At 49.1% G+C, this 12,431-nt stretch overlaps 1 protein-coding gene across 1 annotated transcript; it reads right to left on the bottom strand.

Moving 5' to 3' along the window:
• Positions 1-1,357: 1,357 nt before the first annotated feature.
• On the bottom strand, positions 1,358-12,277 carry TOB2 (transducer of ERBB2, 2). The gene is made up of 2 exons (XM_080939388.1): positions 11,431-12,277; positions 1,358-4,975 (listed from the first exon to the last, which is right to left on the bottom strand). The coding sequence occupies exon 2, from the start codon at positions 4,882-4,884 to the stop codon at positions 3,847-3,849; it is 1,038 nt and encodes a 345-aa protein (XP_080795514.1). The 5' UTR covers positions 4,885-4,975; positions 11,431-12,277; the 3' UTR covers positions 1,358-3,846.
• Positions 12,278-12,431: the final 154 nt, after the last annotated feature.

Here is a 12,431-nt window from a genome sequence, read left to right as displayed (position 1 = left end):
GCTGCTGGGGCAGACTGTTCCAATCTGTAGTGTCTCTCCCTTGAACTGGAAAGGCTGGCTGTTCCAGAAGCTTTAGCACCTGGGGTAGAGCAGGTGATCATGGGACCTGCTGAGTCAGGACCTGTGTTTGCACAAATATAAATACCCCTGCGGACAGGCAACGTGGACGTGAAGCACCGGGCAGGCTGGCCTTCTGTCAGGACCTCTGCCTTTGGCCCTGAGTAGACCAACACCGTAGACCCCATAGACTGGAAGGAAAATGGGCTGATGTCAGGGCTGCTTGAACCCTCCTCGTCTTCAAGTTGGATGTTTGGTTGGAGGGTTTTTTGCTTGTTTGTTGTTTTTATCTGAGTCAGGGTTTCTCTATGTAGCCCCAACTATCAGGAACTTGCTCTGCTGACTAGGGTGGCTTTAAATTCAGAAATCTACACGCCTTTGCCTTCCAAGTGCTGGGCTAAAGGTGTGTGCCACCACTGCCTGACTGGTTCGAGAATTTCTAGCTGTGGTCCAGGTCTGGGTGGTGAGGGCTTGCCCACCTTGCCCCAAGTTTTCCTCCCTGGTCCTCTGTTCTGCCAAGGATCTGAGTTGCCACACCTGTGACTGCAGGCACTTCACAAGGGGACACTACCTTCCATTGATGGACTGAATCAGAGTCAGACAGGACTCACCACCTCAGCTGGCCACTTACTAGTTTTGTAAACACAGGGAAGCAGCCTGTCTTAGAAGCCAAAAACGGATATAACATCTTTCTAACTGTGCTGCCACAAGGATGAAATGATTCAGTGATAACCTTCACAAACACCCTGCCCCATCCAGTCCCCGTGCTCTAGGTGACAACAATATACAGGAGGTTAGGGAAGGAAAAACATGTCCTCTGGTCCCTGGGACAAGGAGATGGCCGAGACCTTAAGGAAATTAGGTAATGCAGGTGGCTCACTTCTGAAAGCCATCTGCCTCTGGGTGGCACTGGCTGTGAATCCCAACATTAAGCTGGTAAATAGAATCTGGTTTTAAAGGGCCCAAACTAAAGATGAAGTGCTCAGAGCGATCCTCATCCTTATATTCTCCCTTCCAGATATAGGTGGCTCCTAAAAACCCTGCCAGCCCTGGCAACACAGCAAAAGGGGACCAGGGGTGGGAGGGTGGTGTGGTGGCAGCAATGGTAGCTCTTGCTCCTAACTCACGAGAACATTTTGGAAAAGGACTGTGGTAGTGGGCACACCAAAGGGATAGGAGGCCAACGGTGTCTACCCAGAGGCGAGTCACTGTTAGGATGATTAACGGTCTCCTGAGGCCCACAGACGGGACCATCTCAAAGGGACCCCAGAAACAAAACAAGCCGGGAGGAGCAGAAGGCTATTATATATCATGCTTTTAATACAAACTTAAAAAAATCTGGAACAATATAAACTGTACAGATTTGATCAATCTTTGTTTTGAAACTAAATCTTTAAACACACCAATGTCTCATTCCAAAATATTGCACAACGTTCTCAATACAAAATGTCTTGATTGCATTCTTCCTTCACTAGAGAAAAAAGGTCACTGCCCCGCTCCTCTCTTTAGTACCTACTCCCATCTCTAGGAGAGCTACATGCTCTTCAGCATTACAAAAGAGACAGCGTTCTGGACTGACAGCTGACATTCTTTGACAAGATGATCCACCTTCTGTTTTGCTCCTGGGAGAGAGGGATAGAGAGGATGGGGAAAGGGGTGGAAAAGGTTTTATGTTCCTATTTTTTAAAGTTTGTTTTTCCTGAAAAAATATTGGTTTCTCTCCTCTTTTTAAGAAAAAATCTTGAAAAGAAAAAAAATTACGTTTCTTACATTAGAAATATACATATATTATATATACCTCTTACATTTTACAAATGTAGCAAATTATTCAATACAAACAGACACCAAAAAATGTAAAAAATAAAAAAAACGTTTTTCTATGAAACCAGGTAAATTAGTGCAGAGTTTTGTTTTGTTTTTGTTTTTCTTCCTTAAAAAAAATAAAATAGAAGCAAAAATGCCTAGGTTTGCGATGAGACACTGAACTGGGCCCAAGAGCCCAGTCCAGGAGTCATGTTCCTGAACGCTCATTTTTCTTCCTATTTCAAAAGACACAAGGGGCTGGGCTCCAGTCTCCCCAGGCGTGAGAAAACAAGCCAGCTTGGGTGCAGGTGGTACCTGTGTTCCTGTGGGAGGAGGGGCTGGGAAGGGGGGTAAGGCAACACCCAACTTGTCCCATAGAGGTTATTTACCTGGGACTGTCACCTGTGTGGGCGCCGAGGATGAAGGAACAGGAGACCCAGCATGGGCAAGCTGGGGAAGACTAGAGGACAGATGGTGGTGGGCTGAGGATACAGGGCAGCGCCCTGTTGGGGGAGGTAGAGCTAGTGCCCAATGCAAGATGGGGTTGGCAGTGTCTGGGCTGAACTCACTGCCACAGAAGTTCCCACTTGGGGGTCCCTGGGGAGAATGGAGTAAGATGGGGTGCCAGGGGCTTTGGTGCTTTCTGGTGGAGGGGCTTCTCTTGTCTGCCCAGGAAATACCTCATAGCATCAAGGTCAAGTAGTGCTGAGTGAGGGCAGGCCAAGTATGGCAAGAGATAGGGACCAAGAACTTCAGACGGGGGGGTGTAAATGCATTTACACCTACAACCAAAAAGCACAGTCTCAACACAAGGCTTAGGACTGCCCACCACAGACACTGAATTCTCTCCCTGTCCCTTCCCTGGGCTCAGGCCACACAGAGAGTTGCTGAAGTCTAGGGACTACTCTTAGGCATCAGGCTTGGGCATTCCTCCCACCCTTCAGAGTTGGTTTGGTTTTATTTGTTTTTGGTCAAAAACAAACAAAAGTGCAGATCCTTCCTTAGTCTGGAAAACCAGTTCCTTATGCAGTGCTTTCCCCTGGGGTTTCTTCAGCTTAGCTACCTTTCACCCCACACATATACTGCCTTACAAATGGACTGTCAGCCCACCTTGGGTCCATCCCCCAACCTTGTACATAAATAAGCACTTGATACAACCCAGGGTCACATCTACAGAGGGAAGATAGATGCGCGTGGCTTGGATTCCTTGAGAACATGACAGCAAGCCACACACTCACAGGCGTGAATGCACACATGGAAACATACACTTACCCCTACCTCTAGCTCTGCCCTAATCTCGGGCTCAGGGAAAGGCTGTGCTGGAGAAAGGGGCTGCATATATATCTCGTCCAGGCCGAGAGCAGGTGAGGGATGGGCCCACAGGACAGAGAAGGATTTTAATTAGAAAAAGTGCTGCCCTCTCTGTCATCACAGATATTAGCTTTAGGGGGAAGGTGTCAAGTGGCCAGTCAGCAGCTTCCTGTGGCCCAGCCTGAGAGGGAGTTGAGGCTTGGGTCAGACCTATTTGGGTGGCAGGGCCTGAGAAGACAGCTAGGGTGGGGGCCATGGACACAGGGCCAGCCTCCCCCTGCCCCAGCTGTAGCTCTTCCTTCCCGGTGAGCCTGAACACACCAATCCCAAAGGAGCATGGAGGAGGGGTATGGAGCAGCAATTCACATCTGGACCACTCTTAACACAGGAAACCACTAATTAAAGATGTCATATAGAAAACTACATGTAAAAAAAAAAAATTACAAAATCCAAACCAACCAAATGAAATCAGAGGCAGGCAGGAAAATAGGGGCTGAGTTCAACACTTGGTGCTTAGGGAGCCCCGACTATTCTGTGCCTGGGTGAATTGTTTTCCTAGCTGGGAGAATGAGAAAACTGGAATCTTTTTGTAGTTTGCTTTCCCTCTTTTGTTTGGCCTTTCCTTTCTCTTTCCTGTGGTCATGGGTGCTCCTAGCCTGGCAGACAGGAAGGTGGTCAGTTGGCCAGCACGACAGGCTGGAAGGGCTGGTTGGGATACTGCATGGTATTCAGGTTGTAGCTGAGGCCTTCTACAAAGGGTGTTTTCTCCAAGAATAGGCTGTTAGCACCACCTCCAAACACCTGGGACACATCAAAGCTGCTGTTGTTGCAAGTGCTGGCTCCACTACTCCCAAAGGGGGCTGCAGTGCTGGTGCTCGGGCCATCCACCCCATCGAAGAAGAGACTGGGTGAGCCACCACCGTTGTACACAAACTCCTTGGCATTGGGGGAGAGCTGGGACTGAGGGGCCGGATTGGCTGTGATGAAGTTCAGTGAATGCATAGACAAAGAGAGGCTCTTGTGCTTTAGCAGGTTATTTGTGGGTGAGCGGGCCATGCGAGGCTGCTGTGACGGCGGCTGCTGGCCACCTGCCCCACTGCCACCCACACTCACACTGCTTGATGCCCCACCACCCTTCTTCATCTTGGTGGAACCAAATTTGGTGGCAGCAAAAGAGGCAGTAGTGAAGGTGATGGGCTGGGCAGACCTGGGGATGAAGGTGGGGCTGGGTGACTGGCCAAAGGAGGGCGAAGGAGAGCTGGACAGAGAGCTGTCCTGGCTGCCGATGGGCACAAACACCTGGGCGTCAGGATTGAAGCTGCTCTTGATCTCCTTGTCCAGCTCTGGGGTACCACCTGCCTCACTGTCTCCCAGATACAGGACCTTCACAGCTCCCTTCTCACCAATCTGGTAGGATACCTCAAAAGGGTCAATCCAGACACTCAGCTCTTCGGGCACATTGGCACGCACATCCTCCACTGCTAGGCCGCTCCGCTTGGCAGCCAGCTCTACCACAGGGTCTACCACTTCCCCAATGTGGACACAGCGGAAGCCAGAACCCTTCAACGGCTTCTCAGGGTACCAGTGGCCCTCATATTTCTTTTTCAAAAGCCGCTCTAGTTCCTCCCCAAACAGGTCCGCCCTGCGACGGGGCAGCTTGTTGTATAAATAGGAGATGATGAAGTTTAGGGCCACTTTGATCTCCAGCTGCATGATCCTCTTCTAGGCAGAGAACCTGCACAGGACACGTCCACAGCCTAGAGCAGCAGCAGGATAGGTGAGTGATCCTGGGAGCCAGAGGCTTCTGGAAAGTGAGAAAGGAGAGGCACACCGTGAATACTTGATTCGAAAGGCCCCAGCACACACTGCCTGAGCTGTACCAGCTGGTGACCAGTGAGAGAGCACAGCACACACCAACTTTGATCACACAGATCTACTAGTGCATTCCTTTTGATGCTAGATAGCTCTGGTTGGCCTACACTCTGTGGTGGATCAGGCTAGCCTTGAATTTGCTGTGGTCTTACTTCCTGCTTCCTGAGTGCTGGGATTACAGGCATGCACAATCACTCCAGGCTTTGGACAAGTCACTTTTTATAACCCTTGGTTTTCTCATCCATAACCTGTTGTTCGAGGATAACACTATCCCCTGTACTTGGTACCTAGTTATGTACTTAAAATATGAGTGCACTGTGCTTTCTACCGTTTTGAGAAGTCAGGACAGTATAAGAATGACATCAAATAATGAAGAACTAAAACTGGACCCCCCAATCTAGCTGGATGCTGAAAGTTCTTGCTGTCTCTGCAATGTCTTAATCAAGTTGTGCCCTGAGACTGTCACAGGCGAAGGCATAAGTTTCAAATTTTTTTTAGCTGCCCTCCTTAACTTGAACAAGATACAGGTCACTGAACATGAAGGGACACTGCCAACTCTTCTGGGGCTTGGACTCCAGTCACATCCACCTGTTTCCCTGCACCCTATAGGTATACATGCTTTGGGGCTCAGTCTGAGTTTACAGAGCCAATTTAAGAACCAAGGAATGTACCCGGAGCTTGTGTTCCCATCCAGCCTCCAGCAATGGGGACAAGGCCAGGATCCTTAGGTTATAACCACAATCTGTCAACCCACAAGCAACTATTGGACCAGGGGCACTTAGGGAATGTGCAAGGAGCGGGGCCTTGGCGGCTGCAGGGCTGTAAGAGGAGCCGTGGGGTAGCCTGAGGGAATCTCCACAGTTTCTGGCAAGGTCAAAAGTGATGAGGAGAGCAAAGGGAAGAAACTTTCCATCACCCTACAGCTCCCAGCTGGGGACCCATCACCACTCAGTCTCTCGGGACTGTCTGACCACCTGTCCTCGGCACCAGATCAGATTTATCAAGTGTTTGGAGAGCCCTGCAGAGGAGGTGGCCCAGCATAAACACTCAGATTGTTATTTTGGGATTCTCTCAGAGCCAGATCCCACTGAGGTCAAAAAGCTTTATTCCCCACGTCTGGGAAAGCCTCATGTTTCAGGAAGGTGATCTGTGAGGACCTGGAGCCATGATCTTAATCTCATTTCCCCCCAAATGATGGGGACTCCAGCTCCGGGAGGAACTGAACTGAAAAGGCCCCCTCTATGAAGACATGCTCTAGCTAGACCATTAGGCAAAGCCATGCTGCTGACCTCATCAGAGACAGGGTTGACTAATGTCCCACCGAGGGCATCTTCTGTCCCCTGTAAGACTCAGGGATGGATTTTGATTAGCGTTCTTTCTGCTTCCAAATGGAGTCTCCAGGAACTGCTGCTAGGCTCAAGACTCTTGAGTTTTATGAACGCTTACTGTAACACATTTTTATGTTAGTTCTCAGGCCTAGGCCTTGGGCTCTCATGGCATGCTTAGAACTGAAGGAGACTTCTGATGTGAGTGTGTATGTATGTGCATAGGTCAGGCATGCCGAATCAATCTACAGCAGCAAGTGTAAGCACCCCATTGAGTCACCCTCAGTCCACATCTAAGGAACAAATTGCTCCTCAGAATTCAGGGAATCCTGACTTCCCCCTTATCCTGGCCTAAAAACAGGTCTGCTAGTTCCTCTTTCTTCTTTTTTTTTTTTTTTAAATGGAAGTTTATTTATTTGTTTTAAGATTTACTTATTAGGGGCCTGGAGAGATGGCTCAGCAGTTAAGAGTACTGACTGCTCTTCCAGAGGTCCTGAGTTCAAATCCCAGTAACCACATGGTGGCTCACAACCATCTGTAATGGGATCCGATGCCCTCTTCTGGTGTCTGAAGACAGCTACAGTGTACTTATATATAATAAACAAATCTTTTCTTAAGATTTATTTATTTAATGTAGTGGTGCTCTTAACCGCTGAGCCATCTCTCCAGCCCTGCTAGTTTCTTCAAATGTCTACTTATGACCAAAACAGACTGATTCTAGGATCATTTTAGATTTAAAGAGAAGAATGGTTAAATAGAATAAGGATGTAGAACATCTTTAACCCCTGCATTTGGGAGGTAGACAGGCATATCTTTGAGTTTGAGGCCAGCCTGGTCTATACAGTGAGTTCCAGGACAGCCTGGTCTATGTAGAAAGACTGTCTCAAAAAAAAAAAAAAAAAAAAAAAAAGAGGTAAAGAAAAGGAGGCTTAGCTGACGAGAATCACGGTCATCAGATACAAAGCTCAAAGTTAGTTAATGAATATAGGCATTTCTCTGTGTAGTAATGTGTCCTGAGTGGGAGCTGGAGGTACAGGCTTTTATGTTTCTCGTTCTGGCTTTGAACTTCTAGGCTTGAGCTGGACATGGTGATGTGAGCCTGTAAACTCATCACTTGAGAGGTAGAAGCAGAAAAACCGGTTCAAGGCCAGCTAAACTAAACCAAGAACTCCTATGTTCAAGCAACTCATGCTTTCTGCATTGGTAGTTTAAGAATGAAGGTTCAGGGGCTGAAGAGATGGCTCAGTAGTTAAGGGCACTAGCTGTTGTTCCAGAGATTCTGAGTTCAATTCCCAGCAGCTCACAATCATCTATAATGAAATTGGATACCCTCTTCTGGCCTGCAAGCATAACACTGTATACATAATAAACAAATCTTTAAAAGGGGGGAAAAAAAGGGTTCAAGGTTCTAGAGAAAGGGCTCTACAAGAGGACCCGAGTGTGGCTTCCAGCACTCAGGCCTGGCAGCTCACAGTGGCCTGGAAGTCTAGCTCCAGGGAGTCTGATGTCTCTGGCCTCCTCAGACATCGGCCCTCATGTACATGTACCCATATGAAGATATAAAAATGGTGGTCCACTTTGTGGTCCGCTAAAGGTGTCCAATATGAGGAGACTAAAGGAGAGAGTTTACACCAAGTCTTAGGAAAGGGTTAAAGATGGTATTTCCAAAGAATTGTGTGCAAAGTAATGCAGATTCAATGTCAATGTGATACTGTCTAGAAGGCACTGTAGTCTCTTAAAATGAGCCTCTTAGTTATTCTACCCAGAAGGGCTTCTAGACCTTTCTAGATGTTCTCAGATTTTGCTGTATAACTGTCACCTAATTCCCCCTGTACCCCTCAACAGTACAGCCTCAAAATGGGAACATTCATTCTAAATGTAAGCTGGAGTCATTGAGAAATAAGCCTCTCACCCCGAAATACAATGGAACTGCTGTCATCAGCCCTGCCTGGAGAACCAGTATTTGTGGCATACGCAACTGAGACTGCACATCAGTTTACACCTCAGTGTTGTTGCTGCACAAGGACAGAAAATGCCTCCTTCCCCTCTACGACTGGAGAACAGACCTGGCCAGATGCCTACGGCATGGAGCCTCACAAAAAGGCCAGACGAGGAGATTCTCCGCTGTATCAGCTCAGACTCTAATTTTGACTTCAAGAAGCTTATGGAGCAGAGGATTAAAATGCTGCTATGGTCCTGTCTTCAGCTAAAGATAGGAGCAGCCATTTGGCCGAGTCTGTTTTTTAGAAAGTGATGGGCAAATTATAGTCCTTATATATAAAATATTTATGGAAGTATGTTAAGATGGGAAAGCTTAGAAATAACCACCCCTCAAAAAAAGAACAAACAGATCTGTTAAAGCAGCTGCAGTGAACTCAGATCTTTTTTTTTCCCCAACAAAATACTAGAAAGGTAACAAAAATAAAAGGTAACAAAAGTGTTGAATAGGTCAGTGTGGTGGCAGTCAGGGGTGGAGAAGGGTGAATCTCTGTGAATTCAAGGCCAGCCTGGTCTACTTAACAAGTAACATGCTAGCCAGGACTATCTATCAAGGAGAAACTGTCTCAAAAATAGAATGTGTTTAATAGTAAAATCTCATTTTGATAATGTGGTGCCTGCAGTCATGCAGAAGGGAAGCTAAGGCAGAGTCAAGGTCAGCCTGAGTTGTATACCAAGGCTCCTTCCTAAACAATGACATATAGGAAACAAAATTCTATCTTAATACCCTTTTCCTCCTTTGCTTTTACTTTAGCCATACTTTGGTCATACCTTGACAAGATTCCTTATGCTGATGTATATGTTAGTGGTGAGGAGAAAGAAACCAGGACAAGGAAGGAGCCATGAAACTACACAAAGATTTCAGAGACGTTAATGAAAATTAAAAACAAGGCTTTAGAAAAAAAAAAAAAGCAATGCTGTAGAAAGGGACAGGTAAAGGAATCTATACTTCCCCATAAAAAATTCAGGCATCTCAAATATCCTATAATGAATCAGTCTCCACGATTCAGTAAATGTGTGGGGGTTGGGACATTTTAACATGGTCAAGAGAAGTACAGCCACAGTGGACAGCGACAGCAAGGCTCAGGTAGCTTCCCAGGGATTAGTCCTTAGCTCTTATCCTGGAGACAGCGGCCCAACAGGCAACATAGATTGAAGCCTTCCAGGATATTTGCAGTGATGAGTACATCGCGCTTAGACCCTGACATTCCAGACCACCCGGGGCCATATCTCAAGAGTCCAGTACAGGGCAAGGCCCTCTAGGGATCTCAGGGGCCCCAGGCTAGCCTTACTCAAGGCGGTACCGCGCTCAGCACTCTGGGAGATGTAGTCCTCTGGCCTCCTGGCGAGGGTAGAGAATCGTGACCTACTTTTCGAGCACACTACACTTCCCTGTGCACTATGCGAGGACTCAGCCAGATAGATCGCGCATGCCCCGCACTAGGTCCTGGCCGGCCAAGGGTCCGAAGCCCAGGAAAAGTTTCCGATGCACATGCGCGCTGCGGCGAGTGACCCCCCCCACATCGCCAAAGACGTTTGGCATAAATCTGCCCATAAGGCCTCTCACCGGATATCTTTTCTCCCCACGTCCTTGTCCAGGCTAGACTCCAATAATTCCCCTTTCCTTTCATAACCTCCTAAGCCTACTGAATCAGGGCTCTGCAACTAAGGGGCTTTTCCTGAATGAAGCAGGTGGGCTGGAATGGACAGAGCCACCGCTCCCGCTCCCAGTCTCTGGACCTCAATGGACTGTCGCTGTCTCTGGTAGATGTAGGAAGTGTATTCAGGGAGAAACGAGCCTTTACACTTAATACCCAGTAGGCTCGGCTCCAGCATCCCCACAGCCAGGAAGGGAATGGCAAGAATTAGATCCAATTCTCCAGTCCTGTTGGCCAGGCCAAAAGAAATTCCTAGCAAAGCTGTGAGGAGGCGCCCAGTCAACAATAAAGCCAGAAGCCAGTAGTGCCCAAGCCTCACCCCACTTCTAATACAAGTCAGAGAAACCAGACCCAGGTAAAGGAAACGAGAAAAGGTTCCCAGGCAGGCAAGCAAAATCCGTACATCTGAAACCTGGACATCTTCTAATACTCAGAAATTCTGAGTCTCCTCCCACTGCAAGGCCTACCCTAGGACCAGACTTACCAGATCATCGGCAACCCTTCCCTGCAGGGTGTTAAACCTCCCTAATCCTCCCTCCCACACCAGCTGTTTTTCCCCCAGTGCTTAAGTGAGGGATGGGGGTAGGCACTCAGGCAAGCAACAGGATTTTTATTGTTGTCAGGAAATCAAAGGGAAACCAAGCCCACTCCCAGGCCAGAGTGGATAGAAAGGAGGAAAAAAAAACAAGGTTAGACACCGAACTGGCACCGGAAACCCAGTCTGCTGATTCCAAAGCCTGCTGTGTGAAGTTCTGGTTGCTACCAGGGAAGGAGACAGCTTGCAGACTGTTCCTCTGTGTTCATTGTCCCTTTTCCCTTCTTAGATTTTTGGTCAAGGGCGGAATACACCCCCCTCGGACAGAAGGGGAAGTTTAGGAATAGGAGAGATCAAACACAATTTAATACACTATCTGACAGGCTCCTTTGGGTACTTTCCCCCCCTCCTACACAAGTATATAAAGAGCTCAACCTGCAATGAATTCTTGCTCGGCAACCCAAGGGCAGTCTCCACTAACCGGCCCTGTCACCAAAGGGGGATGTCCAAATTTCCCATCTCACAGGTTTCAAAGGGCCAGAAACAGGCTGTGTTAATAACCACTACCCCGCATACGTGAAAGGTAGCCGAAAAATAAGGATCGAGTCCCCTCCCTTTCCCTAATTTATCTAACTCTGGCCAGAGTTTGGTTTCTTTGGGGGAACAAGGGAAACCTAGCGATTGAGGCGTGAAGAAATAGGGAAGGAGGTCAAGGAGGAAACGCTCTCCGCTCAGAAGAAGGCCGCACGCGAAACTAGGTACCCCAGGATCAAAGAAAGTGATGGAGAGCGGCACAGGGGCGGATCCGGCTAGGGGCAGCAGGGGAGTGGGCCAGTGTGGATGTCCCCCGCCCGCAAGCCCGCGCACTCACTCAGGTCTCCGCGAAGGGTCGCCCTGCAGGCCGCGGGACGGAGGTCTCTCTCCCGGCTTCCTCGGTGCCGCGAGGCTGAGGGCCACGGTGTCCTTTTACGTCGTTGAGGGTAGAGAGGGACGAGGACCGAGCTCATGTGATTCTTTCCGCTGTTTTTGGAGGTCGAGTTCGGCGGCGCCGGCGCGGGGATGGCGGACCCGAGGATGGCACCCGTCACGCGGTGGATGGAGGCCAGCCCGGGATGTGGTCGTCGGGCAGGTCCTGTCCTTCTGGCCTCTAGGTTCCCACGACGCTCAGTCTCAACGACCTGCACCTTCCCGCGCCCGGGCCCGAAGTGAGCAAAGTCAATGAAAAGTTTCACCCTCAGCAACCCTGCGCATGGATCTGCTTTCCCCACCCCTGCGTGATGCGTCCCTCCGCCCAGCCGGGGCGGAGCCGGGACTACTTTTCCGCCCTTGGCACCTTTAACCCCTCGCAGTCCAGTCGCAGGTTGGGATTCCAGGTTCTGCAGCAAGTGTCATAGCGAGCGATCTTCTCACGTTGTCTCCTCTAGACCCCCTCCCTGCCGCGTCCTCGGCGGGGCTGCTCACCCTCGGAATCCTTTTGAGCGCCTTAGCGCCCGATTTCTTCTCTTAAGGCTCCAAAGCAGTCTGAACTGGCTATGTACGGTTTTGTTTTTTTTTTTTTTTTAAGACCAGTGTAGACCAAGCTCGGGGACCAAGTGTAGGGACCTGCCTGGGACACAGCAGGTCATTAAGAACTACTCTGGGACACAGTGGATGTCGCTGGTAGGGGCTGGCACCACCGGGTCTCTGAGAGCTCCAAACCCCAGCCCCAGTTCTCAAAGTTCTCTGAGACCTAGACGGCGTGACTCTCCAGTTCTGACGGTCCCCGTGACTTGCACCTCCCGGTTCCGATTTGTTCCTTGTGAATTTGAGGAGCCGGTGGCACGACGCCACCTCCAGGAACGTTCTGGGTCTGAGTCTGGGCTAACCTGAGTT

This window comes from Micromys minutus (genome assembly GCF_963924665.1).
Source record: "Micromys minutus genome assembly, chromosome: 27".
In the NCBI taxonomy this organism is placed as follows: domain Eukaryota; kingdom Metazoa; phylum Chordata; class Mammalia; order Rodentia; family Muridae; genus Micromys; species Micromys minutus.
The sequence above is the reverse complement of the archived record's forward strand: the minus strand, read 5'-3'. Positions and strand labels throughout refer to the sequence as shown.